The 15,440-nt window shown below is 27.1% G+C and overlaps 5 protein-coding genes across 5 annotated transcripts; 3 read left to right on the forward strand and 2 right to left on the reverse strand.

The window, feature by feature from the left end:
- Window positions 1-2,841: 2,841 nt before the first annotated feature.
- Window positions 2,842-3,546, forward strand: GO595_003094 (Clan CA, family C1, cathepsin B-like cysteine peptidase; the record flags this gene model as incomplete). Its single annotated transcript, XM_067916076.1, has 1 exon — window positions 2,842-3,546. The coding sequence occupies one exon, from the start codon at window positions 2,842-2,844 to the stop codon at window positions 3,544-3,546; it is 705 nt and encodes a 234-aa protein (XP_067776895.1).
- Window positions 3,547-3,863: 317 nt separating this feature from the next.
- Window positions 3,864-4,241, forward strand: GO595_003095 (cytidine deaminase; the record flags this gene model as incomplete). Its single annotated transcript, XM_067916077.1, has 1 exon — window positions 3,864-4,241. The coding sequence occupies one exon, from the start codon at window positions 3,864-3,866 to the stop codon at window positions 4,239-4,241; it is 378 nt and encodes a 125-aa protein (XP_067776896.1).
- A 172-nt stretch (window positions 4,242-4,413) lies between these two features.
- GO595_003096 (small GTP-binding protein) lies at window positions 4,414-4,989 on the forward strand (the record flags this gene model as incomplete). The annotated part of the gene is made up of 1 exon (XM_067916080.1): window positions 4,414-4,989. One exon carries the CDS (start codon window positions 4,414-4,416, stop codon window positions 4,987-4,989), a length of 576 nt encoding a protein of 191 aa, XP_067776897.1.
- Window positions 4,990-5,273: 284 nt separating this feature from the next.
- GO595_003097 (Myb-like DNA-binding domain containing protein) lies at window positions 5,274-5,855 on the reverse strand (the record flags this gene model as incomplete). Its single annotated transcript, XM_067916081.1, has 1 exon — window positions 5,274-5,855. One exon carries the CDS (start codon window positions 5,853-5,855, stop codon window positions 5,274-5,276), a length of 582 nt encoding a protein of 193 aa, XP_067776898.1.
- A 7,025-nt stretch (window positions 5,856-12,880) lies between these two features.
- On the reverse strand, window positions 12,881-14,539 carry GO595_003098 (TBC domain containing protein; the record flags this gene model as incomplete). Its single annotated transcript, XM_067916082.1, has 1 exon — window positions 12,881-14,539. One exon carries the CDS (start codon window positions 14,537-14,539, stop codon window positions 12,881-12,883), a length of 1,659 nt encoding a protein of 552 aa, XP_067776899.1.
- Window positions 14,540-15,440: the final 901 nt, after the last annotated feature.

Consider the following 15,440-nt stretch of genomic DNA (forward strand, 5'->3'; position numbering starts at 1 on the left):
TTATGAATGTTTACCTAGATTTCGAGTGAAAAATAACAAAACATCTCAACTAAAATCATTTAAATCAGAATTCGATAATATATACAGAGAGTAGATATGATAATATATAAAATTTGATTTGTTTGTGTTTTAAATATGAAATTTTTATAAATCAAATTAATATTTGTTGTCAACAATTGTTATTACTGGTGAAGCGAACAAACGATATAACATTCAATACCCTTTTATGCTTTGAGAAGAAAACGATAATTCGTTCATTGAATTTCCACCAGCCTATGACTCAATTTCGGAACGTTTTATTTTAACGTTCCCATGTTTTATGTTCAACATAGAAAACAAAGACTGATAATAAATTTAAATTTATTCAATTGGCTAAAGTCCTTTTTGGAAAATTGCTACAGATTGTTAATAATGCATACAGGGGTCTTCTTCAACTTCACTTGCACCTTTTTCTCGAAGTAAATTAATAATTTCGTTATAATTTCTTTTCTTTGCAAATTTAATTGCAGTCCAAAGTTATTTTAATGAACACCACTTAAAAATTTGGAATTTTATATATTTAAAATTAATATCATTAGCTACATTTATATCAATTCCATCTTGCTCAAGAAGTAATTTAACAACCTCAGTGTGACCATTTCTTGATGCATGAATGAGTGCTGTTTGAAATGTTTTCTATAAAATCCAAGTATTTATATAAAATACCAATTAATTAGATGAATAAACATCTTTAGCATTTATATCTATTCCTTTTTGTTCAAGAAGAAGTTTAACAATTTCATAATGACCATATCCACATGCATACATAAGTGCAGTTTGAAACATTTTATATTAATTCCAAAATTTTGGTTAAAATACCAAATCATTAAAATGTTCATTCAATAAAACATAAAAATATTTTTAGCATTAATTTTAACACCTTTTTGTGAAAGAAGTAATTTAACCATTTCTAGATTACCATTAAAAGCTGCTGATAGAAGTGGAGTCCAAAATAATTTAAATAATTTCCAAATTAATGAATAAAACATAAAAACAACAAAATAAAATTTATACAAAATTAATAAATATTTTCATTATTTACATTAATTTTTTCTTGTTGAAGAAGTAATTTTGTAAGTTCAATATAACTTTTTTTAACAGCATTCATAAGTGGTGAAGTAAATAATTTGAATAAACACCAAATATTATTTTATAATTAGAAATTGTTTTTATGATCATTGCAATAATTAAAAAAACAGTTTTAGTGTTTATATCAATTCCATTTTGTTCAAGAAGTAATTTAACAATATCTATATATCCATTATCAGATGCCCTCACAATTGCTGTAAAAAACATCAAAATGAAATTCCAAATAAGAAATTGAAATTTTAATATCAATAAAAAAACTTTAAGAAAAATATTTAAACATCTTTTTCATTAATATTAACACCTTCTTGTTCAAGTATTAATTTTACATTATTAATTATACCACATTTAGATGCTGTAATCAAAGCAGTTTCCAATATTTTGAGTAAACTCCAAATAAAATTTTTAAATATCATCTAACATACATTATAAACATTTTTAGCATTTATATCTATTTCTTTATTTTCAAGAATATGTTTAACAAACTCAATATTTTCAGATTCAGAAGCATAAACCAAAATATCCTTTGGAGATTGATTTCCTTCAAGAAAATATTTTGTAAGAAAAACATTTCCATTTCTTGAAGCCTCACGTATTAAAGAATCATCAATTTTAAGTCCTTCTTTTACCAAAAATGAAAAAATTTCATAGTTATTAAATGTAATACATTTCTTTCCTAATTCAACGAAATTTACTTCATTGAATTTGTTTTCATAAATATAATTAAAGATATCATTTTTATGGAATTCAATTGCTGTTTCATATGCGTTTTCAAATGTCGAATGATTTTGTTCACATAAATGAATGATTTCAAGATGTCCACCTGCAATTGCATATTTGCCTGTATTTGTTAATTTAGAACCATTTAATAATAAAAATTTAAAACAATTAATTGCTCCAAAAAATGCTGCATATTCAATTAATGTAACATTCTCTTGATTAATAAATGAACACCTTTCATAAAGTGATGGTTTAATGATTTGATTATAATCGAAGTTTGTTTGTGATGATAATTCTTGAAGTTTTTCTATTTCATCATTTCGAATTAGTTTTGCAATTGTATCTGGATTAATTCCTTCATTGACCAATTGTTTCTGATGTTCCCAATCATTTTCTGAAAGGTTATCAACTTCTTTTTTAAATTCTTCTTTGAACGGAGTTTTTTTATTAATAGCTTTTAAAATTTGATCTTTAGGACTATATTGAGCAAAATATAACAAATTTTTATTTTTTACACGACTAGGATCAATTAAGTTACTTTCAATCATTTTAACAAGTAAGTAATTAGACTCATTTGACTTGGAAACAATAAGAAATTGAGTGAATAATTCAAATATTTTTTGATTATTTTTATTGAACTCGTCTTCTTTTGTTTCAATATCTTTTAGAAAATCAAAATATTCTTTAAATCCTATCATCTTTGAAATATAAGATGCATGAATTAAATGTATAATAACAAGATTGAAAGAATCTGGAAAATTAACATCATATAATTTCATGACTTGATCAACTGATTCTTTAACATTTTCTTCTTCTAGGTTCCAAATTATCTCTTGAAGAGTTGTAAGACATTGAAAATATTTGTTTCCTTCTGTTTCCATCGCAAAAAATGGTACACGTTAAGAAGACGTTTAGTTTTAACGATTAAAAATAATTGAAATGCATATGCTTTTTTTCATCTTTATATGGACGTCTCCAAGATCAACACGCAGAGATATGTCAAACGTCAGTGTAAACATACCTAGAGAATATGATTTTCTCAAAGAATATCCCGAATGTGACTTTGGACCATTAACACAAGAATGTGGATGTTGCTATGCATATGGACCTCTTAAAGCTATGAGCCATCGCTTCTGTAAGGCTTTGAAGAAAAAAGTCATTTTATCTAGTCAATACATTGTATCTTGCGATCTTGCAGATAATGGATGTGTTGGTGGTTGTGAAATGACTGTTTTATATTTTATGGAGCAACATGGTGTCACAGATGTTGAATGTCATCCATGGAAAGGTGTTAAAAAATATTCTAATGATTTTTGTTCCAGATGTGATAATTCAAGCAAGCCAATGAAACTCTACAAAGCTGTTTATTCAAGCACTACGCACTATGTAGGTGTCGATGACATTAAAAAAGCCATTCTTATTGATGGACCTGTTTCAGCATCAATTGCATCAGATAAGAAATTTTCTAATTACAGAGGGGGAATCTATACATCTTCTTTAAAGGGGAAAATAGAGGCGGGAAATCATGCTGTAGAACTAATTGGCTGGGGCATTGATGATGATGGTGTTGAGTTTTGGATAATCCTTAACCAATATGGGACACATTGGGGAGAGAAAGGAAGAATGAGAATAAAGATGGGGACAAACGAGGGATTAATAGAAAGTTTTGTTTATGCTGCACAACCTTTGTTGCAAGAGTGATAATACAAAATATTTTATAAATTATGTGTATATGGATATTAATTTGAAAATATTTTTAATCAAAACTTTCGAAACTGATCATAAATAATGATTAAATTCATAAGACCAGTGTATACATAGCAGATGATTTGGGAATTTAATTAAAATTCAATATATATATATATATATAATATTTAAAAATTAATTTAAAAATGTGATTGAATCTCTAAAGTAAATGTCATTAGATAATTAATGTTCTTTATTATATAATGCAATTTATATTGTCACACAAAGTATCAAAAAGTGACTTTAAACAACGATAGAAGAAGTTTGATGAAATGAATTTTGAAGAACTGATTCAAGCTGCAAAATCAGTTTTAAATCCTCGCTCACTTTCCGAGGACTCATCGGCTGGATCTGTTGCAGCTGCATTAGTTACTGAACAAGGAAATGTTTATAAAGGCGTATGTATTGATGTTCCTTGCTCAATGGGATTTTGTGCAGAGCACTCAGCAATTGCAGCAATGATTACAGCTGGAGAAAGCAAAATTGAAAAGATTGTTGCACTTTATGAAAATGGAGAAATTGTTGCACCATGTGGTAGATGTAGAGAATTCATATACCAAATAAACCACGAGAATCTAGATACAAAGGTGCTCTTAAAATCTGGAGTTTTAACAATCAGTGATTTATTACCTCATATCTGGAATGAGTAAACGCTAACAACACAAAAATTTATAAATAAAAGCCTATTGTGTATTGTTTTTTCCATTTCATTCAGATCGAATTTAATTTTCTTTAAATTTTATTGGCGAATTTGTTCTTCATTACAACAGCGCATATAAACCACTTAAAAATGATTGCAACTTGAACCGTTACCGAGAAAAAATGCAAGTAAACTCCGTTTTCCACGGGCGTGTGGTGTTTATTGGCGATGCGTCAGTTGGGAAAACGTCTATACTAAATAACCTTGTTGATGACAGATTTGATGAATTTGAACCTTCAACTGTTGGTGCAAATTATCAATTATTCTCAAATAATGTTAAAAATATACATGTTGAAATGCAAATTTGGGATACTGCTGGCCAAGAGCGTTATCGCTCCCTAGGATCTATTTATTATAGGAATTCAATAGGTGCAATAGTCGTTTTTGATTTAACATCCCGCTCTTCATTCAACAATATAATGACCTGGATCCAAGATTTTTACCATATAGCAGATCAAAATGCTGTTGTTTTCATTGCAGGAAATAAATCAGATTTAAAAAATGAACGTGTAGTATCAACAAAGGAAGCTCAAGAATGGGCTGACTCCAATGGATATCAGTACTTTGAAACATCTGCAAAAACAGGTGAAGGGATTCATGATATGTTTGATTCACTTTCAAAAGAACTTGTTCAAAAGAAATTCATATCACATGAGAATACAAGACCATTAGAAGAAAACACGTGGAAGTGTTGTTGATTTGTTTGGCAAAAAAAATATTTTTTCATTATGATATCATATTACTTTTTTTTTTAATTACCAACCAAGACCACTTTTTTCTGCACATTTTGATGTAATTAGTAAAGTAAAAATTTAGAGTATTTTTTAATTATTGTAGAAAACTTTTTTTAACATTAATTGCGTACTTTTTATACAACGACTGTGTATTAATATGTACTAAAGAAACATATCCATGAAGAGTTCCAACTGTATAGAAGTCATTAATTTTTTTAGAAATACATTAACTTATGAAAATATAAAATTTAGATATCGGTATTGATCTGATTGTCATTGTTATGATCGTGTGGCATTATTCCTAACCCATCAAAGTTGGATGATGCGCTTGCATGACCCATTGAATTATCATTTAAAGAAGTTTTTAAGCTGGAATACCACCTGTTTTTAATAGCGCCACATGACCGCCCTGGGAGTAGTTGTGCAATTATTGACCATCTATTTCCAACTTCTTTTTGTTTTTCAATAATGATTTGATCCTCCCATTGTTCAAAAGGACCATGTTTAAGAGATGGATCTAAACGATTGAACCAACGTTCGCGGCACTGTTTTGCTGTGCGTGTTGGGACAAAACGAGCAATATCACTCCATTTCTTTGTTCCAATTTGACTGATTGCTGTCTTTAAGAGATCATCTTCTTGTTGGCTCCATGAACCGCGTGTGTTTATAAAAGTACCCTTGCTTGTTGGATCAAAATTTCCTGTTTGATTTTGAAAAAATGCCTGAAAAATTGCAGGCACTTGCGATGGGTCGATTGACAAATTGCTGTATTGTGCTAGTATTTCATTTTCCTGGGGAACTTGTTGGTTTTCGTTGTTTTCGTTCGACATTAAAATTTAGCGCCAAACCGCTGTGGTATTAAATAATTGTATGCAGAACGATTATACTCATTTGTAAACAATTGAATAATGTCTAAAAAAAATAATGAATTGTATTCTAAGAATTTTTCAATTAAATTTACAAAAAATGAGAGAAACGATAGATGATAATTCTGAAGGGTGCTTCAGCCATTCAGCATCATCTAAAGAATATTATTTTTATGAAATGTTTTTCTTAAAATTATTATTCACAATTATTGATTTTCTATTCTATCAAATTTTATTCACAAGAAATTTCTATCGGTATACTTTTCAGCAATCGCTTGGAACATTTCAGCGACTCCTTCTAGCACATTTTGCAAAGTAATTCATGCAAAGTTTTTCTGTTATTTACTTTCCTTCATTGAACATATTTATCTATATCAATTTTATTTCCACGCGCGCATAAATAATTGGATAAAAATTACTCTTCATTAGCACATTACAGTATTTTTCAAGTGCCCTCATGGGTAAAGATTTTCAACAATGATAACAACATCAGATTTTTTAACACATATTTCTAAATTAACGTTAATTTAAATTCACAAAGATTTATTAATACCGATATTGTGTCATTGCTTGTTAAACATGAAAATATTAATATAAATTTAAAAAATATTTTTTTGTCATAATCAAATTTTGTTTTACTGATTTAAAATTTTCTTAATGTTATTGGAGTTCTTTTATATTTTGTAATAATGCGTTAATGATGGCATCAAAAAAAGGTAATGATAAAATAGTTAATATGCTAAAGAATGATTCTTTAATAGCTAAAAAAGAAGAAAAACAAAAATGCTCAAATTCATAAAACTTGATCATAAATTAATTTTTTACATTATCTTTTTTTTTATATTTTTAAAGAGCAATTTCTGTATTTTTTTCTACTAATTAAATAGATTGAATAACATATTATTATATATTCTCTTGGATCTTTTATGGTATTTTATAACAATTTCCATATACTCAAAAGCTGAGGAAATGAATTCAAAATTTCAATGAAATAAAAAAAATTGAATGTACAGTTGAAAAAACAATCGTCGCAAAACTCATGAACTGAAATTTTAACGGTATATTCAATCAGAAAATCTGGGCGTTTCAAACATCGAAATTAACCAATGATTTTCCATTGTTTAGTGTTATCAAGGTTTCCATGTTTTGGTGAGCTTGTTCATTTTCATTCTAGAAAATTGGTCAATGATAAAACAAATATTTTTAAAAATCAAAATTTTGATTTCAACCATGAAAAATATTTCATTAATACAAGTAATATTTATCAACATCATGCAAACAAGAAATATCGTACCCTAACTTATAGTTCAATTTTAAAACCTTTTTTGAAACAATTTCATCAAATTTCTAACATGAATGAAAAAATTATTCGTTTTCGATATTTTTTCCTTCAGTTAACACAAAACAAAACTATCATTTTCTTTTCATTCTTCTTTTTATTTATTTTTTTAAAAATCGATTTTCCAACAAAACTTTTTAACAATCGCTCACATAAAAGAGAAAAGTTCTTAAATATATTTATTTTTTCGATATTTTTTATTCATGGGATCGAAGTATTTGATAACACAACAAAAACTCTTATATTAAATAAATATAGTGAATTAAAAAAAGGATATTTATATTATGATGTAGAACATGTAATAATTGAAGGTGAAATAAGACATATTCCATATCGATCATTTCGAAACTTTTATTTTCTAACAGTTGAAATTAAAAATTCAGTAATTTCTATTGAAGAAAGAGCATTTGAATATTGTTATAATTTAGTTAATGTTACATTTGGTGATAATTTAAAAGTGATTAATATTTATGCATTTTATTCTTGTAATAATTTGGGAAATGTTACATTTGGAAAAAATTTGGAAATAATTCATGACAATGCATTTTGTGATTGTAATAATTTAAAAAATATTACAATTCCGAATTCAGTAATAACGATTAATAGTTATGCATTTGATAGTTGTACTAGTTTAGAAATTATTATATTGGGAGAAAAATTGGAAACAATTAGTAATCATGCATTTGGTTATTGTACTTCTTTAAGAAATATAACAATTCCTGCTTCTGTTACATCAATATCATCAACATCTTTTTCATTTTGTCAAAATCTTCAATTTATATATGTATCACCTGATAATCGAATATATTCTAATTATTATAATGATGGACTTCTATATGATAAATTCATTACAAAAATTATAATTTATCCAATTGGAAATGATGGAACAGAAATTACACTTCCTGATTCTGTAAATTACATTGAAGATTATGCATTTTATGGTTGTAGTGTATTCTATGAAATTGCATTCCCATCTCAAATATTTTCAATTGGTACTTATGCATTTGGTTATTGTAATAATTTGGAAATTGTTATATTTTCATCAAATTTAGAAACAATTAATTCTTATGTATTTTCTCACTGTAATACTTTAAAAAACAGTTAAAAATTCCAAATTCAGTAAATTCAATTAAAAGTTATTCATTTTATTATTGTAATAGTTTGGAAAATGTCATTTTAGAAGAAAATTTGGAATTTATTGGTGATTATGCATTTTGTTATTGTACTTCCTTAAAAAATATCACAATTCCTTCTTCAGTTACATCAATATCTCCAACAGCTTTTCGATCATGTAGAAGTCTTCAATTTATTAATGTTTCATCTGATAATCAAATGTATGCAAATTATGAAAATAGTGGAGTTTTATATGATAAAAACTTAACAACAATTATTTTTTTTCCCACCTGGAATTAACACAGATACCGATATTCCTTTTGGTTTAACTTCAATTGGAGATTATGCATTTTATGAAAATAAAGTAAATGGTGTTCCACTTCCACCTTATATAGTTTCAATTGGTACTTATACATTTAGTTATTGTAATAATTTGGAAATTGTTACATTAAATTCAAATTTAGAAACAATTGATTCTTATGCATTTGCTTACTGTTCTAATTTAAGAACTATTGAAATTACAGATTCTGTAACTTTAATTAATAATTATGCATTTTATGATTGTTATAATTTAGAAAATGTTATATTAGGAGAAAATTTAAAAACGATTGGTGATTATGCATTTAGTTCATGTACTACATTAAAAAATATAACAATTCCTGCTTCAGTTACAACAATATCTCCAACAGCTTTTCGATCAAGTGAAAAACTTCAATTTATTAATGTTTCTTCTAATAATCAAATGTATTCTAATCTTGAAAATAGTGGAGTTTTTATATGATAAAAAATATTTCGACAATCATTATATATCCAGAAGGTATTCTCAATAACACATTCCAAATATTAAATTCAGTAACTTTGATTGAAGGATTCATTTTTACTGATAATAATTATTTAAAGTCAATTATTCTTGGAAATAATGTTGAAATAATTGATGATTATGCATTTTATAATTGTAAATATTTAGAAAAAATTATATTGGGAGAAAAATTAAAAACAATTGGTGATAGTGCATTTGAGTCATGTATTTATTTAACTAATATTACAATTCCTTCTTCAGTTATATTAATATCTCCAACAGCTTTTTTACTCTGTAGAAATCTTCAAATTATTAATATTTCACCTGATAATCAAATTTATTCTAATTATAATAATGATGGAATTCTTTATAATAAAAATATTTCAGAAATCATTATTTATCCAGAAGGTATTTCAAATAAAATATTTCAAATCCCAAAATCTGTAACTTCAATTGGAAATTATGCATTTGCATTAAATTTAAATTTATTAAATATTGTTATCGGAGAATATGTAAAATCTATTGGATCTTATGCATTTGCATATTGTTATTCATTACAATATATATATATTCCAAATTCAGTTATAACAATCGGAGAATATGCATTTTATTCATTAATTTATTATCCAGAAATTGTAACACCTACTTCTTCAAATATGAATAATTTAATTGAAACATCTTCTAATAAATATATTTCAAATTTAAACACAGTTATTATTGGTGAAAATGTAAAAGAAATTGGGAGAAGTGCATTTATGAATTGTTTTAATTTGAATTGTATTTATTTTTATGGTACTTGTGAGCCAAACATTGAAGAGAATGCATTTTTCAATGTTTATTTGAGTAATGTCATGACAAGTGATTTATATATAGAAGAGCATTTTGATATTTTTAAATGTAAGTAATTCGATAATTGATGAATGTCTTCCATTTATTTTTACTAATACATTTTCACAATCAAATACATATTCACAATCGAACTCTTTCACGAGTTCATTTCCACCCGATGCAACATTAACTCATTCATTTCTTTTAACATATACAATATCATTAACACAAACAGTTACACTTTATAATTCATATATTTCAAATACAATTTCTAATTCGAATGGAATCTTTACTTATACAGAATTTATATATTATGAATATAAAGTTATTATATTTTCAGAATTCATAAGTTTTTATTCTGATTTCTTTACTATTTTTTATCAAAATGATTTTAGAGAACAATTAAATAATAATAATAATGATATTATTATTGGTGTTTGTGTTGCTATTGCAATTGTTGTTGTTGTTTCAATTGTAATAGCAATATTAATTCTTGTTTGGAAGAAGAAACAAAATATTGAAAAAATTGATATTGTTACAGATGAAGAAAATAAAGATTCAACAAATGTATTTGCAGCAGGAACAAAAATGGAAAACATTAAAGAAGATCCATTTGCAGATGATTTTAAAGAAGAAGATAACTTTATAAATATTTAAATTTCGGTATTAATTTTAATAAATAAAAAAAAATATTTATGTAAATATATCATTTTGTAGTAAACTTTTCATTAATTTTATTTTTATTTTTACAAGATTTTTTAATGATTGATGTGATAAAACAACAAATTTGTTAATTAATAATAACCTTAACAGTATTTGCTTAAATCAAATGTGAAAGCTGCTTGTTCATTTTTTTTACTCACACTTTTTATCAGTTTTGTTGTGATAAAAACTTAACTCCAAAATTTTAATTAAAGAGTATTTTGGATTATACTCGTATTTTGTCATAAGCTAACATTAATAAAATAAAGAGAGATTTTAATATTGTCCATCAAATATTCCTTGATACTTTGTGTGTTTAATATATAATCCAATTCATGCATATACAGTCAAAAAGATCATATGTTCGAAGTATCACATTGATTAAAAAGCTACTTCAATATTTCATTGAACATAATTTAAATTAAGTTTAATCACTTCTTTGTGTTTGGTATTTAGAATAACTTAAAAAAAAATGCATTCAAGTGCAGAACAAAGGTTTGAATGTATTTTATTGATTGTTTAATTCATTTTTTTTTTTTTTTTAAATAAGATTTTTTACTTAAAATATTTCTATTCCTTGATTAATGATGAATATTGCCATTTCTTCATTATCAGCTGCTACAGCATTTGAAGCGTAAGTATTTCCTGCATATTGTGACATACCTTCAACGCATAAAAACCATTTCGTTATATCATTATAAGCCTTACATTCCAACATTTCATACACATCTGGATAAACTAATTGACATATAGCCTTATCATGATTACTATAGACGCTCTCAACATTTCGCCATACAAATTCGACTTCACCATCATCTTCCAATTCAACTAAGCAATCAACATTAAAGTAATTTGCTGCAAGGTGATATTTCCCTTTAATACTTTTCCCAAATTTCTTTTCAAAATATTTCACTAATGTCCCTTCACCACTCATAATACAATAATCAATAATCGAATCATTAATTTCTTCTTTTGCAATTCCATTAACTAATTTTTTTAACACATTTTTTTAGAATTACAATGACATGCAAGTTCAAGTAATGTTGGAACGTTTTCATAATGGAAAAATGGACTTAAATTAATTTTCGTGTTTTTTGTTTTTATGTTGTTCATTCATTATTTGAAGCATTTTTTCAGAATCATCTTCAAAAATCGCTCTTTCAATCGTGCCTTCAAGATAAATATGATAAATCATATCTTTGGTAATCGTTTCTTCTTTTGAATCATATATGAATTTATTATTCGTATTATGAAATAAATCACAAAAACATTGGAAATTCGTCGCATTTTTTTCTCGTATTTCTTGTTCTGTAATTCCTCCTAGATCATATACTCGTCGAAGAATTGTATTACTTTCCTTAAATAATTCATTTATATATGAATCACGTTTTGATGGACATTTCGTGATAATTTCATGAACAAGTGTTGCAAGATGTTCATCCGTTTTATAATGAAGTTTTGGAACTTGAAGAATAAAATATGAATAGAAAATATCACTTTCATTTTCATGTGTCTTTATAAATTTGTAAAGTTGGTGTGGACTACCAAAAAAAACTTGTTGGTTCACAATGCGCTATTAATGGTTGCATCATTCGAAATCGATCAACTCTCTCATCAAGTATTTTCCATTTCTTTTGTGAAAGCTTTCTCATTGAACAATGAAGTGATCAAAGACAATATAATTCAACAGGAAAATTGCCGAACAAAGTTGTTCAATTTCAAAACTGGCATTTTTTTTCTATATGTGGAATTTTCGAAATTGCCAAAATAACTTAAATTTTTCGACAAAGATTATTTCAAATGTCAAATGATGAATACTGTAAATTATCATAAGTGGTATCATGTGTTTTGTTTGTAGATAAGCGAATTTTAAAATTCAAATGAATCTCATATTGTTTTAGGATTATTGTTTATTTGTCCAGCATTTTTTTTGAGGAAATCTCGACGCACTCATAGCTCAGTCGGTTAGAGCGTTGAGCTTATGCCTCAAAGGTCCTGGGTTCGAGTCCCCGTGGGTGCATTTTTTTATTAAAAAAACGTTAAGTATAGAAAGAAATTAACAACGATAGATGAAAACAAAATTTAAATAACATCACAACAAATTTCAGATTTTACTTACTTAAATTAATATTTTATTTAATAATAATAAATTTTTTTTCTTATTTTTATATATATATATATATATATATAAAACATTTATCAAATTTTCTATGCGAACAAATTTGATTTTAAATAAAACTTATGATTTTCGTTAAACATTGGTTGGAAGTAATCATATTTAAACGATGCCTCACTTCTAAATTGCATTCTTCTTTCTATTTGCTTTGATTCTGATTCCATCATTAACGCTAATCCGACCACTGCACCTATTGACAATTGTGAAAATATTTTATCGCAAATTTGTAATATGTGCGAAGTCGAACATTTTTCTATTTTAGAGAATGATGGATATGAATAAATGATTAATGCCGCTGAATAACACATCATAAAGTGGTGCGGATTCTCGGATGCTATTGTTGAATCCCAAAGTCTTTCAAGTGTTTCTTCCTCTAGTGATCTTCGATATCCCAACATATACGACGAAACCAAGAAATTCAAATCGTTCATTTCATAACTCGAAAGCCATTCGCTGCAACGCGTATCATTTTCTGATATGATCTGGAAAACATGCGGTAAGTCTTTGTTCATTAGGTTGTCCATATTATCTTCGATTAATGGACTACAAATTCGTTCAACAAATGACGCAAAACACCAAAATGCAATTGCTTCGTAATCTTCGATCTTATCAATCAATACAATAACAAATGGTAATGCAATATCATTAAGACCTTGCGTATAGCGTATGTTATAATTAAAGATTGTGTACGTCTTTAAGATATTAATTAATGATTCTTTGATACGTAATTCATCAAATGGAGGTGGAACATTTGTACGTCGGACGTCCATTCGAATCGTTTGAAATGCTGAGCGAAGCTCATGTCGTTTGGCTAATTGATATGAAGTAAGTGATTGCCATTGAGATTTAAGATTATTATAATCAATAACTCGAAGTCGTTTGGCATGACTAACATCTTTCTCAAATGGAAGAACACCAAGAAGTTGCGGCCATAAAAGCGCACGAAGATTTCGCTCAATGCCTTTGCGGGAGACTTGAAGTCGGATGTCAGAGAGTTTAATGGTAGTCCCGATGATGGTCTTGTAGAACTCCATCGTAACGGGCGACCTCTCAAAAAGTGGACCGTTAATGTTGAAACGAGCTGAAATTGCGTTTTGCGACATTTCGTCAACAAGTGAAATAGACTCAAAAGAGGCAACAGGAATATAAGGAACAATGAATTCACCATTCTCACATGCTATGTCATATACTTTTGAAACATTTGATGAGGACGGATAAATATTTCCATTGTTTAAGGTAGTATTTCTCCAAAAGTCTTCAACAACAACAGGGTTATGTGCAAGAGCAGAGTTGACTGCTAGAATTTGAAGTAGTTGAAGTGTATATGGAATTGAATTAACTGAAAATGTAAATTGATGCATTTCACTAGGATTAAGAGTTGATATAACTATTGAGGAAATTTGTGGTGTAATAATAATTCGTTGAATTCGATTTGATGTTAAATAGATTTGATGAATATATTTAATTTGAGATCTAAATGTTGAACGTGTTTTAAATTTATTTGGTTTGTCATCATTAGCGTCTGGTGAAGGTGGTTCTTTTGGGCAAATATCAGGCGTCCATTTAAAGAAAATGCATTCAGAATCTTTACCTATAATAAATTGACCGCTTGAACGACCACTTTGAGGAACATCTGTAACAACGCAGTGAAAAACAGAGAGAATTAATGGTTGTGGGAGAGAGCTTGACATATTTTGTGCTTAGGTCGACAAATTATTTGAATTGTGTATTTTTTTTCGGTTTATCGGTTGAGGGGATTGTATAGTTTATTAGTGTAGACCGTTTAGTTAATGTTTGGCGGGTTTGAATCTGATTCCGAAGACACTTCAGCTCTTCATTATAAAATAATGGAAGAATCAAAATCAATCGAAAATTATATAAACAGTCACAAGGATAAATTAAATTGTGGAGAATCTTTTTCAGTATTAGAATCTCTTTTTAAATTATTTCAATCAGAAGTAAATATAAATATCTCCCTAAGAAATGCATTAATTCATGAAAGGAAACAAAGGCAACAAAATGATCAAAAACAAAAAAATTTTCTTACAAATATCTCTAAAATGACAAAGGCAAATATTAATTCATATGAAGGCGTCATTAAAATCATTACTGAAAATGAAGATAAGTATATGAACTTGAAAAAATATTTCAAAGAAATTCATACAAATAGTAAATTAAAGATACAAAAGCTTGAAAAGAAAACTCAAAATTTCAATTTCACCATTAGCCATATGACCCACTTGGATTCAGAAAAAAAGAAAATTATCGGAAAATTGTCACTTGATCTTGAAAATGCAAATTTGCAAATTGAAGAATTAACATCAAAAATTAAAGAATTGACAACTAAAAACGAAGAATATCAACGTTCTATTCGTCATAGAAGTCAAAAGTTCAAAGAATTGCTCGAAGCGCAAAGAGAAGAAATTATTTATCAATGTAAACAAAAACTTAAAATGCAAAAAGATAAACAAAATTCGCAACTTCAAATTCTTTCTGATCAAGAAACTAAAATCAATGAAATTGAAAGCAATTATCAAGAGAGTGAAAAGAAAATGAACATTGAAATAGATAAACTTACGAAGGAAATCCAAG

This window comes from Histomonas meleagridis (genome assembly GCF_020186115.1).
Source record: "Histomonas meleagridis strain 2922-C6/04-10x chromosome Unknown contig_20, whole genome shotgun sequence".
In the NCBI taxonomy this organism is placed as follows: Eukaryota; Parabasalia; order Tritrichomonadida; family Dientamoebidae; genus Histomonas; species Histomonas meleagridis.